At 38.9% G+C, this 26,034-nt stretch overlaps 1 protein-coding gene across 1 annotated transcript; it reads left to right on the top strand.

Moving 5' to 3' along the window:
• Positions 1–100: 100 nt before the first annotated feature.
• Positions 101–26,003, top strand: LOC130916652 (ovochymase-2). Its single transcript, XM_057837526.1, has 16 exons — positions 101–143; positions 3,131–3,147; positions 5,658–5,755; positions 5,834–6,006; positions 6,080–6,175; positions 7,944–8,098; positions 11,581–11,782; positions 15,787–15,819; positions 17,366–17,465; positions 17,676–17,809; positions 19,035–19,178; positions 21,023–21,147; positions 21,235–21,328; positions 21,441–21,572; positions 21,665–21,718; positions 25,443–26,003. The coding sequence occupies exons 1-16, from the start codon at positions 101–103 to the stop codon at positions 25,568–25,570; spliced, it is 1,728 nt and encodes a 575-aa protein (XP_057693509.1). The 3' UTR covers positions 25,571–26,003.
• The last annotated feature ends 31 nt before the right edge of the window (positions 26,004–26,034 follow it).

Below are 26,034 nucleotides of genomic sequence, written 5' to 3'. Positions count from 1 at the left end.
GCCTTTAGCTATCAAAAGTATATCGATAGACAAACCGAAGTTTAAGGTGTTTTTGGATTACAGAGAAGAACATTTTGTGAGACACAGGACAACCGTAAAGATGCTGGACGAGTGCCTGACGCCATCTGTCAAGCATTATGGAGGTAATGTGATGGTCTGGGGTTGATTTGATGCTGGTAAAGAGGGAGATTTGTACAAGGTAATTAGGATGTTAAATAAGGAAGGCTATCACTCCATTTTGCAATGCCAACCTGTACCCTGTGGACAACGCTTGATTGGAGCCAATTTCATCCTACAACAGGACAATTACCCAAAGCACACCTCCCAATTATGATAAAAAATATTACCGTAAGTAAAACTCCTTATTTCTAAACTTTTCAACGTCTTGACTAGATTTCATATTCATTTTGAAAGTGTTTTGAAAAATAATAGTAATAACTAAGTAATAGTAATAGTAATAACTTTTCAAGGAAAGCACAAAATTGTCTGGGTGACCCTAAACTTTTGGAATGGAAGTGTATATATGCGATTACATACAGTATGCGGTACCTTGACATACAAATTTAAGTCGTTCCAGTACCTGGTTTGTATGTTAATGTTATGAACGTGGGCCGAGAACCCTCAAAACAGGCACGAGAGATAATGAGGATATGAGTTTATTGTAGCAGCAGTTTATCGTTCACAGGGCTGTGGAGTCTGGCGTGAAGATTCCGGGCGACGGTACCAATTACGAGAGGCGTAGGCAAGATCCTGGAACAAAGCAAAAAGTCGATGATCAGTTGAGTCCACACAGAGAGATGCAAAAACGCGAGAGGGCACTAACAGTAAACTGAAAGAGACGATCCAGCGACGTGGTGGAGCTCTGGCTGGCTTATGTAGGCTGTTGATGATGATTGCAGGCAGCTGCCGTCGCTCCACCCGTCAAGTGCTGATCCTAATTGATTGACAGACACTTGCCTGGCCCTGGGCCTGACAGTTAAAATGGTCGTATGTCGAGATGGATTTCCCCATAATAATATATTAAAATTTAATTTGTTCACAGCCCAAAAACCTATGCGAAATCCTTAATAAAAACTGCAGGCTGTAGCGGATGATGTTGTTGAGTCTCGTAGCTCGCTGAGTAGACGTGTTGCCGTTTCGGCCGCTCGTGACTCCCGTGACTCTCTTAACTCTCTAGTGTCTGTGCCGGAAACCCCTGCGACAACAAAGTTTCCCCCCCCGGAACACAACATGCTCCACCCAAGTCCCCTAGGTGAATTCTGTTAAGAGATAGTGGTCACTACAAGGTACAATTACAAGCAGTAATTACACATACTAAAACAAATAAATTGTAAATGATTACATCATTAAAAAGCGTTTTTATTGTCTCTATATCACCTTATGGAAACGGGTGAACAGAGGTCGAGGAGACAGTGGGTATGGAGTTAGAGGAGGATACGGTGAACCGTGTTCTGTCTAGTTTAACAAATGCATTGAAGTAGATGATAATGAAATTGCGACACTGTCGTAAATAGTCACATCTCGAGCGTTTTGTCATATGTCGAGACAGATGACGAGTCAAATTTTACGCCGTATGTCGATGTGTTCGTATGTCGAGGCATCACTGTATATCGTACAGGGTGTCTCAAAAAACGGGAACTTTCTAACAATCCAATAAAACCAATAGTGATAGAAGAAAAATATTTTATTCATAGTAATGGACACCTACCATTTAAGAAACAATTATGGAACTATAACAATTACATCTTTTAAATGGTGTCTTCCTGCATAAATACATTCTTGAAATCTCTTGAACACGGTTGGAAAAAACAAATTTTTGCGTATTGGCAGCCTTGCGAGACCGTGACCTTGAGTAAGTAAACAATCTGCCAATATGTACACACAGTATCCCAGCTCGGATGATGAATCTCAACAGCAGATTTCAAGAACGCATTTGTATGCATTTAAAGAATGTCCATCCTTTAACTACCGCTTAATCCGGGTCGGGCTGCGGGGGCAGCAGCTTTAGCAGGGAAGCCAACACTTCCCTCTCCCCGGCTACTTTAACCAACTCCTACGGTGGGATCCCAAGGTGTTCTCGGGCCAGCCGAGAGACATAGGAGACTTTAGATACCATGGATACCATAGACCATAGATAGCTGGTTGGCGGGCGGGCCGGGCTCCTGGTAGGCCGGCGATCCGGCAGATCATTATTTTAAAAAATTAAAATTCCATCATTGTTTCTTAAATGGCATGTTTTCATGACAGGTTGCAAGGTTAATGCAAGGTTTCAATTACAGTACTATAAATAACATTTTTCTTGCTTCCCTCTTATTTTAATTGGATTGTTAAAAAGGTTCCATTGGCTGCGAAATTAGTTTTAGGTACTGTTGTTATATTGGCATTTTTTTTCTCCCAAAAGTGTTCAAAAACAGAACCCACATTTTGTTTGTGTTACTGATTAACATATGACTGTGGTAAATCTATTTAATGGTGAGCTTTTATGCACCTGTTAGGACCCAAATGGTGCCTCCCTCATTGTTATTGTCAAGTAAGTAACTAAGTGGTGAGAAAGGTTACAACACTTCTTTTTCACCCTTTTTTCTGACTCTTCTAATTTGAAAGCTGAGTTTCTGTATCTCATCTTGTAAAGCTTTTACCTTAAAGGTCATTCTGTTCATCATGGCTGCACTTTATTGTCAAGCACTAACAATAAGCTTTGCTGACTCACAGGAACAGTGATAGAAGCAAGAACATTGTGAATGGTTACGAATAAATTTCTTTTTCCAAGAGCACTATTATTTGCCAAGCCTTTAACAGAACAACATTAGAATCTTTCACACTCTATACAGTGAAACAGTAATACTGGTTTTCATGGCTCGAAGATTTACAATGTACCCGCCCTCTCCCAATTCCAGTTGTTTATCAGTGCCAGGGTACCTTTACTTGCTCTTAGATTTGGACTCCATTTGTAGTTTGGACATCTGAACTCAGGACCCGCCTTCTGTGAGTTTTATTCTTTTTTGGTGTATTTTAATCACACTCAAGTAGTCCAACACACAGTAGTTTTGGCTTATGGGTAAAACCAAGTCATGACTTCTTTGGTCGGGAAAAGGAATACCATTGCTTTACTCTGTCTCTTGTTGTGCAGCAATACTATCCAGGCAGGTGAGTGTCAAACAAGTAAATGCTAAAGGACTACGAATAGTAGAGCAGTTGTTTGAGAACTCTTTATCCTCTCTGCAGCTTCAAAATGCGGTGTTCCTCTAAGGACAAGTGCCTTGGTTCCTTTCTTGAGGGTGGTTGGAGGGACTGAGTCCATATATGGCTCACAACCATGGCTGGTTAGTAGTAGCGTACCAATTCTTGTGTGTCTCTTTACATTCTTCTATTCACTGTTAAATGACTTCTTGTGACTTTTTCAGCTATAATTGATATAGGGCTGCAGCACTTTGTTATTTTATTAAGTTTGAATCATCGAGTAATCGGATTAGGAACATTTAATGCATTGCAAAATAAATTTTAGGAGAAGTAAAACAAAGGCTTGCTAAGATTGCACTCTCAAAAGAGCATAAAATGCGAATACAAAATAAATATCCAGAGTGTATGTTGCCTGGCACAGCCAGACTATTCTCTCTGTATTTTTCAAAACTGTGAGAAATAGTCTGGGACCCAGCCCATTAACGGCCCCTCGAGTATGGTACAAAATCAACCGTCCAATCAGATTAGTTTATTTGCGTGACGTGTTCTTAACGAGCAACGTCACTCTTGCGCGCCGAAAGTCGTCTCTACAACAACGCAGATGGCGAACAGGAGAGCCGAGAATATGTTCCAATCCGCGGTAAAACCAGTTTTAAATGACCAAAAACACATCGAAACAAGTCATTGACAACAGTCAACATGGCTCGCGCTAGCCATGTTGAATAAACTTCTCCATTCTCCGCTCACGCTAATTACTTGTCGCTTTAACAACGTCACGTCTGCCCGTCGCTGATTGGTCCATTCCGCTGTCTGTTTGCTGTGGCTTGCTCCGCCCTGGGAATTTGATCCGCCGGACGGTCGCCAGACTCAATCGCTGCAACAGCGGTGAGTCTGGTAAACCAGGCAAGAGTGTATGCATATTGTACTTTTACTTAAAAATAAGAATACCTGAGTTTAGCCTCAAACGTTATTAAAAAAATAAATAAATAAATAAATGAGTAAGTACAACAAAAGAACAATTGGATAGCTTGCGTATAACAAAAGTCCGCTAGCTTAAATGCTATAAAATGCTAAAGGTTTTTTATTTTTTTTATTATTTTTTTTACAACGCTCTTATCAAATTGTTCAAACACATCTTCCCACAAAAAAAACACCTCCTCAATATATCTATAAACTAAATTACGAATGCATTAAAAAACACGTATTGGCTCAAACAAAAACTTACGTTGGTTTTAACAGGGAGCAGCTGGATTCAGCCATGTTAAATGAGTTATGTCATATTCACTGTTTCCACTAGGGGGCAGTGTATCAACCCAACTCAATAAAACTAAATGCAAACACTTTCAAAATAAATCATTACAACACCACTCTAATTAAATGAATCCTCAAAGCAGCAAAATTTGATTCAAAGTTTTTTTCTAATTAAATTACTCGAGTTAATCGATTAATCATTGCAGAACTAATTTGATTCAATTACAATGGTCTGGAAGCAAATGCTACCCGGATAAACGTAGTGAGACTTTACTAAATTTGTGTCTGGCCAACTGGCCGAAATGTTAAAATTCAAGCAATTTGGGCGAAAATTTTAAATTTTAAATAGAATTCATAAATTATTATCATAACAATTGACGTTGAAAAATTGTTATTCCCACTCAATTGTTATTCTCATTCAATCTTCGAGATTGCACACAAACAACAACCGAAATAAATAGACAAACGATTCAACCAGCATGTTTCCAAATGCAGCAGTTCAAAACTACATTACCCATAATGCCTAGCGCGGCTTACGTCACTGACAGCTACCCTATTAGCGAGCATCGGTAGCCGAGTATTAAAGTATTATAAATTTGTATCCAAAGTAGAATAAAGGTATTTTCGACTTAATTACTCTTTTGGGTACATGAGCATTTGATTATATACATATTGATCATAATAAAAGTCTTAAAAACTGGGCAGGCTCTCTGGGAACACGTCACAGGGAGCACTGTACCGTAGTATTCTGTGCAAAGCGTCAGTCAATTTCAACACACCCTAATTGGTCCCGTGAAAAATAATGAAAACCGGACATTTTCATGAATTTATAAAACCCCGCCGGATGCCCCAGACAGGATGTGAAAAGAGGACATGTCCGGGCAAAGAGGACGTTTGGTCACCCTACATAATATGCTGTTTTCAATGGATTGCATAAATCCTGGTGTTTTGTAAGTGGACAAAATGCATTGATGTAGACACATTTTTTCATAGCCGGTGGCACACACTGATGTATTATCCATCTCATATCAAATGTAGCAACTTATAAAACTCATATAATAACAACAATGAATTTTTGTCATTAAACTTTAACATACAATATCTTGAATACTTTAGCCAAAAAGCACTAAAATCTTTTGTTCTCCAATCTATGCTACGGCAGCAAGTATGATTTGACCATTTTTTTCCACAATAATTTTGTAGACTGCTGTTATTTGTATCTATAGGTGTCCTTGCGAAATAAGGGATTTCATTTCTGTGGAGGCGTTATCCTGAGCAGCCGCTGGATAATGACTGCTGCACATTGCTTTCTGTCCTTTTCAAAGTATGATTTACAGCTATTGTATGTCACTTCTTTAAAAAGTGACTGCATTTAAAATGTCATTGCAAACGGCTTTTTCAGAGGGTTTCTCAGTGGTGTTACGGTGGTAGTGGGAGAGTATGACCGAAGAGTAGAGGATGCCGAGGAACAGGTCATTTCTATCAAATCCATCTCATTCCATGAGAAATACCAACATGATGTACCCATGAGCTTTGACGTGGCACTTGTGCAGCTGGATCAAAAAATTCAACTTGGTGAGTTTCGTCAAGGCCAGTTTGACATACAAGTGTGTTATTTTGTGTTTTAGTGTATTTTTTTTTCAAATAGGATCCTTTGTCCAGCCTATTTGCTTGCCGCTACCTGATGAGTCCAGTCCAATACATACCAGTTGTGTCGTGGGTGGATGGGGGAGGATAAAAGAACGCAAGTCATTTTCGTCATCCATATGTACTTTGTATACAGTGGTATGAAAAAGTATCTGAACCTTTTGAAATTTCTCACACCATCACATGTGATCTGATCTTTGTCAAAATCACACAGATGAAAAAACAGTGTTTGCTTTAATACTTAAACCACCCAAACATTTATAGGTTTTCATATTTTAATGAGGATAGCATGCAAACAATGACAGGAGGGGGAAAATAAGTAAGTGAACCACAGCATTTAATATTATGTGCCCCCTTTGTCAGCAACAACTTACACCCAAACATTTATAGGTTTTCATATTTTAATGAGAATAGCATGCAAACAATGACAGGAGGGGGAAAATAAGTAAGTGAACCACAACATTTAATATTATGTGCCCCCTTTGTCAGCAACAACTTACACCAGACGCTTCCTGTAGCTGCAGATCAGTCTGGCACATCGATCAGGACTAATCTTGGCCCATTCTTCTCTACGTAGAAAACTGCTGGAGTTCAGTCAGATTCATGGGATGTCTTGCATGAATCGCTGTCTTTAGATCATGCCACAGCATCTCAATGGTGTTCAAGTCTGGACTATGACTTTTTTTTTCTAAGGAAATCATTGTGAAGTTGATTTACGTCTGTGTTGGATCATTGTCTTGTTGCAGCATCCATCCTCTTTTTAGCTTCAACTGTCTGACAGACGGCACAGGTTTTCCTGCAAAACATCCTGATAAACTTTTGAATTCATTCTTCCATTAATGTTTGCGAGTTGTCCAGGCTCTGAGGCAGCAAAACAGCCCCAAATCATGATGCTCCCTCCATCATGCTTCACTGTAGGGATGAGGTGTTGATGTTGGTGAGCTGTTCCATTTTCCTCCACACATCACGTGTGTTACTCTTAAACAATTGAACTTTGGTTTCATCAGTCCACAAAATAATTTGCTAAAACTTCTGTGGAGTGTCCAAGTGCCTTTTTGCTAACATTAAATGAATAACAATGTTTTTTAGACAGCAGTGGCTTTCTCCGTGGAGTCCTCCCATGAACACCATTCTTGGCCATAGTTTTACATAATAGTTGATGTGTGCACAGAGATATTGGAATGTGCCAGGGATTTCTGTAAGTCTTTAGTTGACACTCTAGGGTTCTTTTTCTTACCTCTCCGAGTATTCTGCGCTGAACTCTTGGCGTCATCTTTAGTGGACGGCCACTCCTTGGGAGAGAAGCAACAGTGCCAAACTCTCTCCATTTTCCATCTTCACTGACTGTCGATTGATGAACATCCAGACTTTTAGAGATGGTTTTGTATCCTTTCCCAGCTTTATACAAATCAACAATCCTTGATCGCAGATCTTCAGACAGCTCTTTTGACCGAGCCATGATGCACATCGGACAATGCTTCTCATCAAGGCATTTCTTACCGGGTGTGTGTTTTATAGTGGGCAGGGCAGCTTTAAACCACTCATCATTGATAGGGTACACACCTGACTTGTTTGGTAAAAATTGGTTTCAATTGCTCTTTAAGTCTCCTTAGGCAGTGGGTTCACCTACTTATTTTTTCCCCCTTATGCTATTGTTTGCATGCTGTCCTCATTAAAATATGAAAACCTCTGAATGTTTGCGACACTGTATTTTCATCTGTGTGATTTTGACAAAGATCAATCACATTTGATGGTGATTTTATGCAGAAATGTGAGAAATTCCAAAAGGTTCAGATACTTTTTCATCCCACTATAATATGTGAAAATCCTGTGAATTTTGCTCTTTTCCTATTTTTTTTTCTCAGGAGGTCGTCTTCCTGCCATTCTGAGAGAGGTTCAGCTGGATTTGGTGGATCCGGCCAAATGTAAATATGTTCTCCAGACTGTCACAAGAGCACTGCATGCAGCCAATACAGTTGTTTGTGCAGGACAAGAAAGAGGAGGAAGAGACACCTGCCAGGTATATGCTTTATTTGCCTATGTTTGTGTGTTTATTTAGGAACGTGTCACTTTAATAGATTATGGGACGGCCCTTATGCCCATTTTGTAAAATGCCAGTGATCAAGGGTGGCCTTACATTACATTTTTTTTTAACAATAACGGCATATCTAAATGATGTGGATGTTGATCGATATTGTGCATTTTGCTTGATTTGTATTTTTTTTTATTTAATTGTGCTGAACCAACCGATGTATTAATCCAGATTGATGTATTGTAACTAGGGATGTCCCGATCCGATCACGTGATCGGAAATGAGGCTGATCGCGTCATTTTTCAGAGGATCGGAATCGGGTGAAAAGGATCGTGTTTTTAATTAAAATTAAATTATATTTATGTTTTTCTGCTTCATGCTTGTACAGCCTCTCACCCTCCCTCCTAAGCAGTGCAATTTGCCTTTGGTATTTGAAGTTAACGATGATTGACAGGTTTGTAGCTTTGATCACGCCAGCGAAGCCTCAGTAGCTCTACGATCAAAGGCACAAATGTGTTGAACATCGTTTAGCTTTTTACCCGAGTGCTAGCACTGTCTGTGGCAACTCATTGTGTCAGTGAGGAGCTGTTCTGAGCAGCATGAGTGTCAAAGCGTGATTGAATTTGAGTGGACTCACTCATATGAATGTTGTGAATTTTATAGAGGGTGATTAAAAGTATGGCGTTAAAGGTGATGTGATGAAAAATGTTGGTGCGCCTCCATTTTGCGCTGGTGCCCCTTAAGAAAAAAGTTAGGCGCACCAGTGTAACCAGTGCAAAAATTAAGTGTGGAGAATTGCCAATATAGACAGTGAAGAAAATAAGTATTTTAACACCCTGCTATTTTGCAATTTCTCCCACTTAGAAATAATTGAGGGGTCTGAAATATTCATCCTAGGTGCATGTCCACTGTGAGAGAGATCATCTAAAAAGAAAAATCCAGAAATCACAATGTATGATTTTTTTAAACGATTTATTTGTGTGATACAGCTACAAATAAGTATTTGAACACCAGAGAAAATGAATGTTGATATTTAGTACATTAGACTTTGTTTGCAATCACAGAGGTCAAACATTTCATGTAGTTTTTTTACCAGGTTTGCACAACCACAGGAGGGAATTTGGCCCACCCATCAGTCAGGTTTCTGGGCCGTTGCTGAGAAACACGAGGTTTGACCCACCCTCCAAAGGTGCTCTATTGGGTTTAAGTCTGGAAACTGGCTAGATCATGCTAGAACCTTTTTATGCTTCTTACAGGGCCACTCCTTGGTTTTCCTGCCTGCGTGCTTCGGGTCATTGTCATGTTTGAAGACCCAGGCACGACCCATATTCAATGTTTTGACTGAAGGAAGGAGGTTGTTCCCCCAAATCTCACAATACAGGGCCCCAGTCATCATCCTCTCTTTAATACAGTGCAGTAATTCTTTCCCATGCACAGGAAAACACCCCAAAAGCATGATACTGCCACCCCCATGCTTCACAGTAGGGATGGTGTTCTTGAGATAGTACTCATCATTCTTCTTCCTCCAAACACAGTTAGTGGAATTATTACCAAAAAGCCCTAACCCTTTACTCTAATCTGACCACAGAAACCTGATCCCATGACTCCCCTGCATCATCCAAATGGTCATAGGCAAATTTAAGACAGGCCTTGACATGTGCTGGTTTAAGCAAGGGAACCTTCCGTGCCATGCATGATTTCAAACCACGACGCCTTAGTGTATTACCAACCCCTAACCTTGGAAATGGTGGTCCCAGCTCTTTTCAGGTCGTTGACCAACAACTGTCTTGTAGTTCTGGGCTGATTCCTCTGTTTTCTTTTAATCACTGAGACCCCACAAAGTGATATCTTACATGGGGCTCCACTCCAACTGAGATTGACCGTCATGTTTAGCTTCTTCCATTTTCTAATGATTGCTCCAACACTGGACTTTTTAAACCAAACTGCTTGGCAATTGCTCCGTAGCCCTTTCCAGCCTTAAGTAGGTGAAATATTTTGTCTCTTTGGACAGCTCTTTGGTCTTGACCAGTGGTGTCCAAACTTTTTGTAAAGGGGGCCAGATTTAGTGTGGTAAAAATGTGGGGGGCCGACCTTGGCTGACGTCCTTTACAGAGAAAAATATATTTAAGCAAATTTTAGCAACCATTATTTGTGTCACATTTGCTTTATTATTATTTTTTTTTTTATTAATAATTTCAACAATCTCGCAACCAGCCTTTGTTGCATTCTCTTTCAACTCTCGGGCTCTTGCGAAATACTGCTGCTGTAAAATTAAACTAGCTTCAAGTTGCTTCAATTTCTTGCTACCGATCTTCCCTGTAACCCTGTCATCCATGTCAGTGTCTTGTTTGGTCATATCGCCTCACATTGAACTCTTGAAAAACAGCGACTGTCTCTTTGCAAATGAGGTAGACATACAGTAGTTGTTGCGTATTTTAGTGAAGAAGTAGTCCAATTTCCACCTATTCTTGAAGCGTCGGTCGTCGCAGTCAACTTTCTGTTTTTTTTTGTTGATTGTCGCCATTTTAGAAAATTAGGAGTAAAAGGTCACACGGGGTAATGTTGTTTAGAGTGCTGGTGCCTTTTAGTGGGTAAATGATGAGCAGCATTTAGTGTGTAAGCTATTTCATATGCTGGTAGCAGTACTGCTGACCAATTTATTAAGTCTGTGTGTGGGCCAGATGTCACTGATTTTATGAAAGAGGCTGGGGGCCGGATGAAATTTGACCACGGGCCGCATTTGGCCCCCGGGCCGGACTTTGGACATGTCTGGTCTTGACCATGTTACAAGTTTGAGTCTTACTGACTGTATGGGGTGGACAGGTGTCTTTATGCTGCTATCTACCTCAAACAATCCTGAATCCATCTGATTCAGGATAATACATGGAGTGGAGGTGGACTTTGAATAGCTGGACTAACAGGTCTTTCAGGGTCAGAATTGTAGCTGATAGACAGGTGTTCAAATACTTATTTGCAGATGCATCACTAAAATAAAGTTTTTTTTTTAAAACATGCGTTGTGATTTCTGGATTTTTCTTTTTAGATTATCTTTCTCACAGTGGACATGCACCTATGATAGAAATCATGGAGGAGTCTGACATTTTTAACTGGGAGAACTTGCAAAAAAGCAGGGCACACAGTAGCATTGCAAAAGAAACAAAATTGACGTTTTATACTCCGCAACACTATCCAGAAAAGGAATTACTGTAAAAAGTACAGTGCTGAGATTGAACTTCTGTTAAAAAAAAAAAAAAAAACTATTTTTTTTTATTATCCGCTCGGATTCTCAAAATCAGGTGACTCAGACTCGGGTGCAAAAATATGCGATCGGGACATCCCTAATTTTAACATCCCTATGTTTTTCGAATATGAGAGGAAAACTGACTACCCACCTTAGTCACCCATTAAGGCGCATTTGACTTGACCAAATCGCCAAAATCTGGGGATGAGTAACCATAATATTTCCCAAGGGGGACTCGGGGAGTCCGCTTGTATGTCGCGCAAGATCTGGCAGCGGACGCTGGGAGGCTCTTGGCATTACTTCATGGGGTAAGGGATGTGGTCGCAGTTGGGGAAACAACAGCAGCCGCCCTCCGACCAAAAGAGGATCTCCTGGCATTTTTACCAATGTGAGGCTTCTGCTACCCTGGATCAAGTATACATTGCGAAATGGTGAGTCAGCTTATTTTTCCCCAAGATGTCAAACAGAGCAGAGCACTTTAAGTGCTTGTTTTTGACAGATGTTGAAATGGATAAAAGTGTGGTGTTCTTGGCTAGGAAGGGGTATACTGTGTTGTGGGGGACTAAACACAGGTGCAGGCAAGGCAGGAAGAGGCAGAAAAGCAGTGCAATATGAAAAAAAATCTTTAAGAATGGGCACAGGACAACCCACTGAGATAGAAAAGAAGGAGCCCAATACACAAACATACTATATGAGAAATCATGCACACCTGTATTATTAAGACTGAAGTCATTACACAAAATACCAAAGAATAGCTCAATGTCACTTGTGGAAGTTGCAGGGCCTTTATTACATCTTTGGTGTCCTGTACATTGACGACGATGGCTCACCTCACTAAAAGAATGGTAAATATAAACAAACTTGGAAGCATCACAACAGTTTTGTTGCGTGATAAAATAGGTAGCAGGAGTGTGCTGATAATAATTATCTTTTACAATATTCGTCCATCTACTGTACATGTTAAGTTAGAAGTTTGAGTAGACACACAAAAAATAACACAGTATACTACAGACAATTGAATTCATAGGGACTCGCACACGAGTCGCAAATTTGATTACTCTCGACTCGGACATGACTTGCTTAAAGAGCATATGACACCAGAAAAAAAGTCTTAAATGGCATTATTATGTGAATTTGAATCATATTTTGAGACGATTCGACTATATACAACAATTTAGCAAAGCGCAGATGACGAGAAATTAGTCTTTTAATCTGCCGGTTAGCCACGCCTACCATTATAGGGCTTTAGCGTCCCCAACAGGTGGATGACGTCAGCGGTAGACTGGGCTCATCGGTTTTACTATTCAGCCCATTGAGGGGGAATTGTTCACAATGAGGAAAACGCGACGAAGAGAGCGGCAAAATGTCATTGTTTCTGTCTCTTTACTTCAATATTTTTACAGGATATTCTTTTTACCCAAGTACTTTCCCCAATTGCTAAATAAATGGCATGGTCATGACAAATAACAATCTTGTGCTAAATGGAATATAAAATAATAAAGATCCATTTATTCAAGACGACATGGCAAAATTACTCCATAATGGTCAAAACAGTCAACTTCACCTTTACTGTCACACCTCCCGAACGATATTTTATGACACCTAAATCGGACATATGTCATTTCCCTTCCCCGGCTTCGGAGAATGTAAACAGACCAGAAGGAGTGACAGCTAGCCGACATGCTAACCCGAACCGAGGGACGTTTCAAAGTCTTCGAAGTGGAAAATCACACATAACTAGCCTGGATTATTTGACATGACGACCCGGTTGTCGAGTTTCTTTGCGGATCGGCAAACCGCCCGGCGGAGAGCAATTTACAGTTCGTTCCCTGGAGGAGGGTGGCTGGAGTTGTTGTGGAGCTAACGTGCTAACAGCTAACTGCTAATGAGCATGAGGATAGCTTTTTACATGCCTATCAATGATCAAACGTAAGTAGTCCTTTATTTAAAGGAATTTCATAGTGTTTACTTTGTAATCACTGTATTCGTATTTGACATAATACAAAACAAGATGTTTACTCACTTCCTTGTAAGTCCAATGGTCCCACAGTAAATATCCACGGTGAATGGGAACCTTTTGAAACTCCAAAAAGGCGCATACGCCTCTCCCGCATACAGAATGATTTTTCTGCAGCCGTTTGGCTGGCGTGATGCAAAAAATAAAAGTATTAATCCGCAAAATCGGCTGAATCCTTTGTCCTCATACACAACAGTACACTGTGTAGTGAAGAGGACGTCTTCTACCGTACACGTCACAGCGCCCTCCTCCTCAATGAGAGACCGAAGCCGGAAGTCACTCATTTTCATGGCGCGGGATTCAAAAAACTAAATAAATATAGCGATCGCTTCCACACACATCCAAGCGGTCCATATCATTCAGGGGCATAAAATACCGCGTGTATTATGAAATAAACATGCTTTTTCGTGTCACAGGCACTTCAAGCTGGGTGTGTCCGAGACTGGAGACCAGGCACGACTGGCAAGACAATGACTCAAGACTCAACGAGCTGACTTGAAAAAAACCTTTGATCGTAGATTGGTTCCCACCTGCCAGTGATCCGCTTGGTTGCCTTGGCCTCTCTCGCTATGCTCTTACAGAACATCATGGCAATAAAAAAATCAAATTTCCTGCACACTATACTGCACTTTTTTCTTTACATTGACTTAAAATGACAGCGAGATAAACCTCAGTGCTTTGTGGGGAGCAATGGTGGCCTTGACTAACCTGTGACTCGACTCGACTCGACTCGACAACCTTTTGACTTGACATGACTCGTCTTTCGAATCTTGTGACTTGGCTCGACTTGACATGACCTCAAGACTCGACTCGACATAACCTTATGACTCTACTTGATTCGACATAACCTCGTGACTCAACTCGACTTGACTTGCCCACAACTTGGGACTTACTTCCCATAGAAAAGCAAAATTGAAGATGAGATCTTGTTCATGTCTCATTTACATCTCTGAGAAATGAATCAGCAATAATCGAGAACAGAGTGGTTTTCTCAGTTTTCTCAAATTTGTCTCATGAGAAGTAAGTCTCATAGTGAGCATTACATGAGAAGGTCTTGAGAATAGTTCGACTGGCACGATTTTTCAATAAAGTCTCACAGTTATCTCCTTTCAAGATCTCACCAAGAGACACTTATGAGTACTTGTGTCGATCTCAAATGAATCTCTATTTTATCTCCTAACTTGGTTTGGCGTCACGATCTCAGTAATGTCTCAGTAAAAGATATGGATGAGCAAAGTATTTTATTTCTTCAATTTAGCTCAAAGCTGCCTCTTTTACTGATCTCGCAGAGGAACCTTATATTGTGCCAGTCAAAAATATTTCTCAATTTGATCTCCTTCCAGTCTGCAATTGCTCATTTTGAGTTTTCAAGATTCTTTCATTGTAAGAAAGAGTAGTGTCTGCTCTGACATGTCCAATCACCTCTTAATTAAGAAAATATTATAATTGGTCAAATAATTAAATAACATCTGGTTCATTTGGTTCATGTTGTTCAATGTAAAAATCAGAGATGTGACCGAAAATTCGGTGCCGAAAACTATCGGCCGCTACAAATGCATTATTGGTTTTTGGTTTCGAAGACCGAAAGTTTACCACAAAATAGTGTGAAGAACCTTAGTCCTCTTTTTGATGACGTAATCAAAACAGGCAACACGCTGGCTGACAATGTCTCGCTAAACCCACTGGCTCACAGGCAACATGTCTGCGATTTCAAAGTTTTTTTTTGAAATATCAAAGAAATATATAAATTATTAAATGAACCAAAATATAATAAATTTTCTTCGTCGCTGCTACACGCTGCTTCTGAAGTTGCTTTCAATTGATGTGCCGCGTCACATTGAGCACAGTGCATCCGAGCCTATGCGTGGCTCGGTGATAGAGAAGTTGTTCCCTAACCCATAGGTTGTGAGTTCAACCCTCTGTTCTGATGAATTCATCTAAGTATCCTTGAGCAAGACACTGAACCCCACGTTGTTGCGTCACCAGCAGGTAGATGAGGATAAAGTGTCATAGCACTTTGAGTGCCCGAAAGGTGCTGTACAAGTATAACTCAATTTTTAATTAAGAGAATTTCTCTTCTCAAATATTGCTCAAATGTGTTTTTCTCAAATCAATCTCATTCGTCTCAATGATGTCTTTGCTCAGTTTGACTCATCACCTGCTCCTAAGTGTACCCTTAGGAGTACAAACTCAGAAACAAATAAGCAGAGAATGAGATCAATTTGAGATGATCAAATTCGCCTCACGAGACGAGATTAAGCAACAGATAAGTAGCAAATTTTTGCTATGGGTTGTGACTCAGATCATAGTGACTCGTGCAATTGTCTGGTATATTGTTACCAAAATAATCATCCATTTCGGGGAGGTTGTGCTTTTATTTACGTTAATAAACCATTTTTGCCTGTTTCATTGGTTTAGCTGATGACCAGTGGCGAGGAAGGAAGTCATTAGGTAAGCTATCCCTTTCATCAGCAATGCGTCTGAAGTTGAGACATTGTGTTAAACATCAATAAAAACATCACAATAATAAAAAAAAAAAATCATCTACAACCTAATCTTCAACCTATTATTAATTGAATACACCACAAAAACACAAAATGTAATGTTCAAACGGATACTCTATTGTGTTTCGCAAATAATTATTAACTTACTTTGAATTTTATGGCTGCAACACGTTCCAAAAGTGGTGGCAAAAAAGACGGCAAAAAAAAAGTTAAGGAATTCAAACATGTTTTGGAGAAACGTGTACAGGTGGTCCCCGGGTTACGAACAAGGTCTGCAGAAATTGGAATTATTATCCCTTAATGACCCCTAAATCCAGGGGTGAAAGTGGCTACAATTTTGTGCTGAAATAAACGTCGCCACTGAGTGAGAATTCTTTATATATGTTTTTTTTTTTTTTTTTTTGGGGGGGGGGTAAACCTCCAAAAACCACTGAAATGCAAAGAAAGCTGCTTTTGGCATAGTTATACCTACTGTATAACACACACACAAAAACTGGTTTTGGATATCACTACTGCATTACACATAGTCCCAAGGCATATATGAGAAAGTGATTTTCATTCAATATGGTATTTTCTTTCAAAATTTGCAAAATAACAGTTAACAGAAACACCAGTTACACCAACCTCCATCACCTAATTTTTATTTTTCCCTCATTTCCTCGCATCTAAATGTAAAACCTTAATTTAAACTACTTATGAACATGGGATTTACATTATAATGTAAACATTTACTTTTTTTCTAATAATAAAGATAAAAAAATAAGCACAAATGACTCTGTGGCGTTGTGCAGTGAAATGGAAGACGGTACACAAGAAAGTCCGCCCGTCTCATCAGACCATAGGACATGGTTCCATTAATCCATGTGTTTTGTTGACATGTCTTCAGCAAACAGTTTGCGGGCTTTCTTGTGTACAGTCTTGAGAAGAGGCTTCCTCCCGGGGTGACAGCCATGCACACCAATTTGATGTAGAGTGCGGCGTATGGTCTGAGCACTAACAGACAGACCCCCCCACCTCTTCAATCTCTGCAGCAAATCTGACAGCAGTCCTGTAACGAGTCACATGACATTTTGGAGGGAAAATGACAAGCAGTACGCAATTTGGACATTTAGGGATGTACGTAGTTTCTAGGGTTAGGGTTAGGGTTTACTCACTTTTGTTGCCAGGGGTTTAGATATTAATGGCCATATTATGAGTTATTTTGAGGGGTAAATGAATTAACTCTGTTTTATAAGCTGCACACATACTACTTTTCATTGTGTCAAAGCGTCATTTTGTTATTGGTGTCCCATGAAAAGATATACTTAAATATCTGCAGAAATGCGAGGGGTGTACTCACTTTTGTGATACTGTATCTTGTCTTTGTAGTGTATTAAATATAGGTTGAAAATTCTTTGCAAATCATTGTGTTCTGTTTTTATATATGTTTAACATAATGCCACAATTTCACTGTAATTGGGGTTAAATGTTTCACATTTTATTTAATGTTCAAGGTAATTCAGGTCTGTGCAGTGTGCAGGATGGGATTATAGTTGAAAATAAAGGGATAATCAGAAACCCTCCCCGCTACGTTGATCACTATGACAACAATGAGTAAGTCTAAGTGACTGACAAATGAATGTGAATTACACTGACACCGAAAAAAGGTCTGATACATTACATATACAAATAATTCATATACAGTACTGTATTTCTATCAAGATTTTTTAACCCACCTTTTAAATTACATTGTTCTTCAGTCAAATACATTTTTCATTGTGATCATCAATTAATTACTCCTTTTATTTCATTTTGTGTGAACAGGCTCTGTGTGTGGACTATCAACGTGCCTCCAGGTTCGAGCGTTCTTCTCCAATTTAATCATTTTAACTTGGAGAACGACTCGTATTGTCACTATGATCGACTTGCTGTTTTAATAGGGAGCAACAGGCCTGTTGGTGAGACACACGCACATGAAAAGGCTAAAGTGCTGTGTATCTTTAGTTGGCTACTCTTGTGCATTTATATTTGTTAATATTTGTCAAAACAGCTACAATTTGTGACCTGTTGAAAATGATAAATACTGTATGAATAAGCATGAATTTTAGATATAATATAATAATAATGGCAATAATAATAATATATATAATTATAATTTAATAGCCTAAGATTATTAAGGTTGAATTAAAAAAAAAAACATTGCCATAAAGGTACAATACAATACCACAGCAAGTGATTTTAAAACAATAGCATACCATATTTTGGACAAACTTCCATCCATAAATGTGACAGAAAAAGCTTAATAATATAATTAAATCTTAATTAACTTTCCTCTCAGCTGCCTTGGCCCTTTCCCACTAAAAAAATCTCCATGTGACCTATTTTCTGTCAACATCAGTGTTGTTTTTGGCAGCCCTTTTAATTTTTGTCTTAGTCTTTTGGATGAAATATTTATTATGTTATGCTAACGTGACAAGTTACATTAAGTGTGTGTTGATCACTCAGCACAGACCTTCAAAGGCTAAAGCAACATTGCATATTCTCTCTTGCCAAGATAAAAAAAAAAAAACAGATCTTACCATGTGTTTCCAAATAAGCAAGATGATGCGCGGCCTAGCTTGAAACACATCCTAAACTTCGGTGAGGGGAGTGAGCGAGAGGCGCAGCACATGTCATAAGTGGAACGACCCAAACACTGCTACGATGCAAGCTGACGTACTCAAAGTACAATATGAAAATATCACACATTTTGTACATAAGAGAGAAACTACGTATGTCGCATTTTCGTCTTGATGTCGTCTCCTCAGATGGAAAATTGGCATTCATCTCGTTATGTTCTAGTCTCCCAAACCACGTTTTTAGCTCGTCATCATCACGAAAAAAATTGTTCGCCGACGAAACATTTTCATTATCGTCATTATTTCGATGTCAAAATTAGAATCGAATGTTGGCTTTTCCCTGATGCACTGTTTTGGGTGGAGAAACGATGAAATGGTCGAATACAGCTAGATTTGAGTGCCAAATTCGTTTTCTACAAGTAAAATTACATGAGTGCCGTAATTTAATTTTTTGACATGTTCACTATTATATAGAACCTATAGGCAAATTGCAACATTTACCAGTCATTCTTGCATTAGAGCACTGACACTAACGCCGACCATTTAATTTAAATTTTCTGTTCAGGAATTTTCTGTGGAAGTTTCCTTCCTGGCCCAGTACTTCTGAAGAATACACAGCAAGTAGTACTCGTCTTCTCATCTGATATGAATGCTGTAGGAAGTGGCTTTACTCTTTCGCACCAAGTTGTACGCAAAGAGCCTGACCCTGGTGGGGGATATTCTTGGCTACAACAGTCTGACCACTTACACAATCTAATGCCTTCCAATACAATGGTTGTATCAAACATCCACGATTTAGCCCAAACAAAGACGCTGTGATTATGACCATTAGATTGACATGGTTGGGAAGTATATTAAGGGAGAATTTTTTAATAGTTGTTGTACTGGATCAAAATAAGAGCTGAATCTAGTATTTGGGTGCTGCAGTGGTATGAAAAAGTATCTGAACCTTTTGGAATTTCTAACATTTCTGCATAAAATCACCATCAAATGTGATCTGATCTTTGTCAAAATGACACAGATGAAAAAACAGTGTCTGCTTTAATTAAAACCACCCAAACATATATAGGTTTTTATATTTTAATGAGGATAGTATGCAAACAATGACAGAAGGGGGAAAAATAAGTGAACCATCACTTCACCACCATCATTTAATATTTTGTGCCCCCCCTTGGCAGCAATAACTTCAACATGACACTTCCTATAGCTGCAGATCAGTCTGACACATCGATCAGGACTAATCTTGGCCCATTCTTCTCTACAAAACTGCTGTAGTTCAGTCAGATTCCTGAGATGTCTGGCATGAATCATTGTCTTTAGGTCATGCAACAGCATCTCAATGGGGTTCAAGTCTGGACTTGACTTGGCCACTGCAGAACGTGTATTTTGTTCTTCTGAAACCATTCTGAAGTTGCTTTACTTCTGTGTTTTGGAACATTGTCTTGTTGCAGCATCCATCCTTTTTTTAGTTTCAACTGTCTGACAGACGGCCTCAGGTTTTCCTGCAATTCATTCTTCCATTAATGATTGCAAGTTGTCCAGGCCCTGAGGCAGCGAAACAGCCCCAAATTATGATGTTGTGTGTTACTCCCAAACAATTCGATTTTGGTTTCAACAGTCCACAAAATATTTTGCCAAAACTTCTGTTTTGCGTCCAAGTGCCATTTTGTGAACATTAAATGAGCAACAATTTTTTTAGACAGCAGTGGCTTCCGTGGAGTCCTCCCATAAACACCATTCTGGCCATAGTTTTACATATAGTTGATGTGTGCACAAAGATATTTGACTGTAGCAGTAAGTCGGTAAATCTTTTGCATAAACTGATGGATTCTTTTTTTTTTTACCTCTCCGAGTATTCTGCGCTGAACTCTTGGCGTCATCTTTGGTGGATGGCCACTCCATGGGAAAAAAAAGCAACAGCGCTAAACTCTCTCCATTTGGAGACAACTTCTCTGACTGTCGATTGGTGAACATCCAGACTTTTAGAGACGGTTAATATCCTTTCCCAGCTTTGTACAAATCAATAATCCTTGATCGCACTTTTTCAGACAGCTCTTTTGACCGAGCCATGATGGACATCAGACAATGCTTCTCATCAAAACAATTCCTACCAGGTGTGTGTTTTATAGTGGGCAGGGCACACACCTGACTTAAATTGTTTGGTAAAAAATGGTTTAAATTGCTATTTATGCCTGCTTAGGCAGAGGGTTCACTTACTTATTTTTCCTCCTTCTGTCATTGTTTGCATGCTATACCCATTAAAATATGAAGATCAGATCACATTTGATGGTGATTTTATGCAGAAATGTGAGAAACTCCAAAAGGTTCAGATACTTTTTCATACCACTGTAAATGAGATTTACATATGTACAGTGGGAGAGTAAAAACAATATTATTGTCCTTGATACATTACGGGAAATTACAGTTCATACATCTCATAAAGCTGTTCTGATATCATTATGTTGCATAATGTTTGGTGGTCAACTAGTGATATATTTTCATCAAATCTTAAACTTTTTTCTCTGTCAATGTGTGTCTGTTAAACGTGGACAGAATGCGGCACAATTGTTGCAGTCAAAGAGCAGAACACTTTAAGTAGTCCAAATTACCCACTCTTCTATACGAACAACTGCTCTCTTCGCTGGGTGATTTATGCTCCACAAGGTCATATTGTAAAGGTAAACAAATTCCACTTAATTTTATATTACAAATAGTGGATTTCCTCCTTGCTAAAGTAAAAAGTGATTTGCTTTTTTCCTCCCAAGTTGGATTTTACCGACTTTGATGTCGAGGAGTCAAATGGATGTTTGTATGACTCCTTAACTATCCTGGGTGAGGTGCAGGGTACAGAGAAGATTGGTATGATGATAAATCAGATACTGTATCAAAACACAGTAGCTCCAATGAACTAGAGACATATCTTCAACTGTTTTTTCCCCCCTTCTTTTTTCCCCTCATACCTTCTGTCAAGCGGTGCTATGTGGTCGCAGTATTCCTCCACCTGTCCTGTCCTACCACAGGGTCATGGTCCTTGACTTCACCTCAGACAGCAGCATCACACATCGAGGCTTCAAAGCAACAATAGCATTTATTAGCTATACAGGTATGAGTATGTCATTAGATTATGTAAAGGATACTAATTTATCTTCTGTAATTGGATTATGATTACAAATGTTTAATCACTTTCTCCTGAAGACCTTTTTGATGACAAAAGAAGAAAACTGGGTCGGAAGGGCCAAAGAACCTACGGTTAGTGATTTTTACATGTACAATATTTTCCCATGCCAGTGCGTGTAGGTTTAGGAGTCACAGTAGATAGAGTTGGTTCAATTGGGAATTTTAATCACAACTGTTGGACTGCATGGGAATTTATTAGTTTGCAGAAATCAGGGTGCAAAATGAACAGTAGCTCATTAATCTGGAATGAAGCAGATATACAGGCGTGAACTCAGCGCCGGTCGTCAGCATAGGTGTGCCAGGCAGTTGCCAAGGGTGCCATCTAGGGGAGGAGGCGCCAAATTGCTTAGGGGGGAAGTAAGTACAGTGGTACCTCTAGATACAAAGTTAATTCGTTCCAGGACTTTGTTTGTATGTCGAAATGGTCATATGTCGAGCAGGATTTTCCCATAAGAAATCATTATAATTCCATTAATTCGTTCCACAGCCGAAAACCTACACTAAATCCTTAAAAAATACTGCTTGTACTATTGCAAATAGCAAATACACAGAGCAAAACAAATAAATTGTGAATATGAGTTTGGCACTGTTGCTTCTCTCCCAAGGAGTGGCCGTCCACAAAAGATGACGCCAAGAGGTCAGAGCAGAATACTCAGAGAGCTAAAAAAGAACCCAAGAGTGTCTGCTAAACACTTACAGAAATCACTGGCACAGTCCAATATCCCTGTGCACACATCAACTACAGTATATATAAAACAATGGCCAAGAATGTTGTTCATGGGAGGACTCCACAGAGGAAGCCACTGCTGTCTAAAAAAAACATTGCTGCTCATTTAATGTTCGCAGAAAGGCACTTGGACACTCCACAGAAGTTTTAGCAAAATATTTGGTGGACTGATGAAACCAAAGTTGAATTGTTTAGGAGTAACACACAACGTCATTCAGCTCACCAAAATCAACACCTCATCCTCACCGTGAAGCATGGTGGAGGGAACATCATGATTTGGGGCTGTTTCGCTTCCTCAGGGCCTGGACAACATGCAATCATTAATGGAAGAATGAATTCAAACGTTTATCAGGATGTTTTACAGGAAAACCTGAGGCCATCTGTCAGACAGTTGAAGCTAAAAAGAGGATGGATGCTGCAACACGACAATGATCCAAAAAACAGAAGTAAATCAACTTCAGAATGGTTTCGGAAGAACAAAATACAGGTGCGAGAAATTCCAAAAGGTTAAGATAATTTTTCATACTACTGTATAAAGACTGACGAATGAAGGTCGGAGGAGGACTGTCGAGATCGTCGACATTCTACGGCCGTATTGTCGAGCTAGTTCACGGACATGCACACCACGCTCATATTGTTCTTTCCATCTTCATTTCAATGGTAAACTTCACCTTTTTTCCTTTTTTCACCACCTACACCAAGATTCGTGGAACCCATGTTGATTTCTCTGATAAGAAAATCTACCGTGCATCCGTCCTGCGAGAAAACAAAGAAACTGCGGCGCTGTCATAAATCGTCGTATTTCGAGCATGTCGTCGGATGTAGAAACAAATGGCGAGCCAAATTTTACGTCCGATGTAGAAAAGATTGTGTGTTCAAGTGATCGTATGCCGAGGTACCACTGCACTTGAAAAAAATACTCTTACCGCGTTTCTTGAATTTTTTTTTTTCCCCCAAAAAAATATCAAGTATATTTCAGTATGTTACCTATGAAAAATAATTATTTTCAAAATGACTTCTGGCCTGAATCTGTGACCTTGTACCAGATCATGACCTGGCGCCCTAAACTGCTTGTTGCTCTTGTTTTATTCCTCTTGAATTCTTGTTGACATGGAAAGTTGAGGGGAGGGGTAGCATCATCTCACTGTGTTAGAGAATAGCGCTATTGATATAGAATGTGTCACTTCTGTTTATGTCAATACAACATTTAAAATAGTTATATTTTAATATGAAAAGGATTGACATACACACTTAAAATTGTGAAATTACAATATCTACAAAATATACATTTTCATTTTTGGCTCCTTGCTACACTTTGTGCTTTAATAAAGTGGGCTTCAGCGTCAATTTCGAAAGACAATGCGACATCTAACACTTACACTACAAATCCAGAATGTCACTGATGTATATTTATGACACTGGACGTTAAACCTGCGTAGGGTACCTAATGAATTCACTGGAAGTTAAACATTTCAAAATTAAAATGATTAGAACGCACACTTTTTTTCTTTGTTTTAATTTGTTTTAATGTTTTTAATTTGTTTAACCATTTATTTATCAGTATTCAGTACTGTGGAACCAATTTTCTAAAACGTCTGTTTTCCAAACAACTGAACAACGATTACTTCAGTCCCTATGAATGTTCAAAACATTAAATACAATGTGATGAACGAATCTTCTAATTGTTCATTCATTCATTCATTTTCCAATTATGTTGTAGAGAATTCTGCCCTCTACTCACCATTAATGGTAGTTCTAAACACTGTTAAGAGAAATCCAATTCATATACATACAGTGGGGCAAATAAGTATTTGGTCAACCACCAATTGTGCAAGCTCTCCTACTTGAAAAGATTAGAGAGGCCTGTAATTGTCAACATGGGTAAACCTCAACCATGAGAGACAGAATGTGGAAAAAAAAAAAACAGAAAATCACATTGTTTGATTTTTAAAGAATTTATTTGCACTTGCACTATTAGTGGTTGACTCAATACTTATTTGTCCCACTGTAGGCCTATTTAGGAGTGGGAACCTCTTGTTACATCACGATACGATACGATTTGCGATACAAAGCTCACAATAACGATGATCTGACGATATAGCGATGCAACGATTTTCGATACATTGGTCAAGAAATCATTCTAGGATATTCTAAGAAAAAACTAATAAACAGAAAAACAAGCTTCTGCTGTGAATTGGAATGAGTTTATCACTAGTAGACGTCCAATCAATTTGAATTTCCCACTTCAAACGGATTGAACGTCTATGGCTGTCAGTGGCAGCCAATGCCAGGCAATGAGTAATTTTGGGCCATTTTAGGTCATTTACTTGTTGATTTTCAGTTACTCCCTGTTGATTTTGGGGTATTTTATGGGTCACTTGCTGTTTATTTTGCGTTACAGAACAGGAAGTGACCTGGGAATCACCCAAATGATTAGGCAGTGACTCAACCTCAACAGGAAATGCCCTGTAAATGAACAGCAAGTGACCTGTAAATGCCCCAGAAATCGGACAGAATGACTGCGAATGCTCTGGTTTCGAATGAACGAACGTTCCCCGTCTAAATGGATTGGGCGTCGAGGACCGTCAATGGCAGCCTTACAGTTACCTGAGACACCATCAAGGTGGAAGATTTTGGTATCAACTTGTTGGTTGCCTTTTTTTTTTTTTTTTTTTTTTTTTTTTACATTGACACCTTTTTAAAACGACATCTCGATTATGGCAGGAGCATATCGATAAACTTTTGGGATACAAAGTATCACGATATATCACCATTTTGATATTTTGTCACACCCCTAGGCCTATTATTGTTTTGCTGTCTACATGCATTTAGGGTGCAGAACACATTTGTGGATGCATCCTACTAACACAGCATTTACACGGAACAATTAAAATAGGTTAAAAGTATTTTTTTCTAATCATACATAGAATAAAAATGCAAAATACCTCATGGAAATCAGACATTGCTATTTAATTTAGGTTCACCATACCTTAAAAAATGTATTACAAGGCCTCATCAAAAATTATGCTTATATGTAGTGACTTAAATTTTGTTTGTACTCATTGTTAGAGAACTTGGATGACACCAAAGAAGCTGTGGGGATGTCAAGTAGCAGCAGAGTTCTTTTCCAGGAAGTGAAGGAGAGGAGCTTTGATGATGAAGATGATAGCTCAGAATCGTCAGGGAGAGAGAAATAACATTAAAAAATTTTTTTTTTTTTTTTGCATTCAACACAAATGAAGCTGAATGACCAGAGAAGGTTATATAATTTTAAATCTAAATAAGGTTATGTATTATAAATTATGTTTGATAAGGATAACATTGTATTCAACTGTACCATATATAAAGGTTAATATCAGCTCATGTCTTGCTTTTAATTGCCACCATGTTATTGTCCAACGGAAGGTTGTTGTCATTTGTACCATAAAATGTATAACGGAGTATTTTATTGCACATAGACCAATGTCCACTTTATGAATGTAATTTCACTTGTATAAAATGTCCACAAGAACAACATAGGAAAGTGTATGACTGTGGTTTCCAACAGTGTTGTTGAGTTGGGGATAAACAAACAAACAAAAACACTATAACGGATACTAATATACAGACTATTTTGTAAATGCACCCAAGTTAAGCCTTTTTTTTTTTTTTTTTTTTTTTT

Source organism: Corythoichthys intestinalis, chromosome 5 (genome assembly GCF_030265065.1).
Source record: "Corythoichthys intestinalis isolate RoL2023-P3 chromosome 5, ASM3026506v1, whole genome shotgun sequence".
Taxonomy (NCBI): domain Eukaryota; kingdom Metazoa; phylum Chordata; class Actinopteri; order Syngnathiformes; family Syngnathidae; genus Corythoichthys; species Corythoichthys intestinalis.
The sequence above is the reverse complement of the archived record's forward strand: the minus strand, read 5'-3'. Positions and strand labels throughout refer to the sequence as shown.

Bases quoted from the DNA above. Each gene is read 5' to 3' on its own strand.
- LOC130916652 (XM_057837526.1), top strand. From the start codon at position 101: ATGCTGGACGAGTGCCTGACGCCATCTGTCAAGCATTATGGAG. The intron at 21,329-21,440 runs GTATGATGATAA...CCTTCTGTCAAG, and splicing joins GCAGGGTACAGAGAAGATTG to CGGTGCTATGTGGTCGCAGT. The intron at 21,719-25,442 runs GTTAGTGATTTT...ACTCATTGTTAG, and splicing joins GAAGGGCCAAAGAACCTACG to AGAACTTGGATGACACCAAA.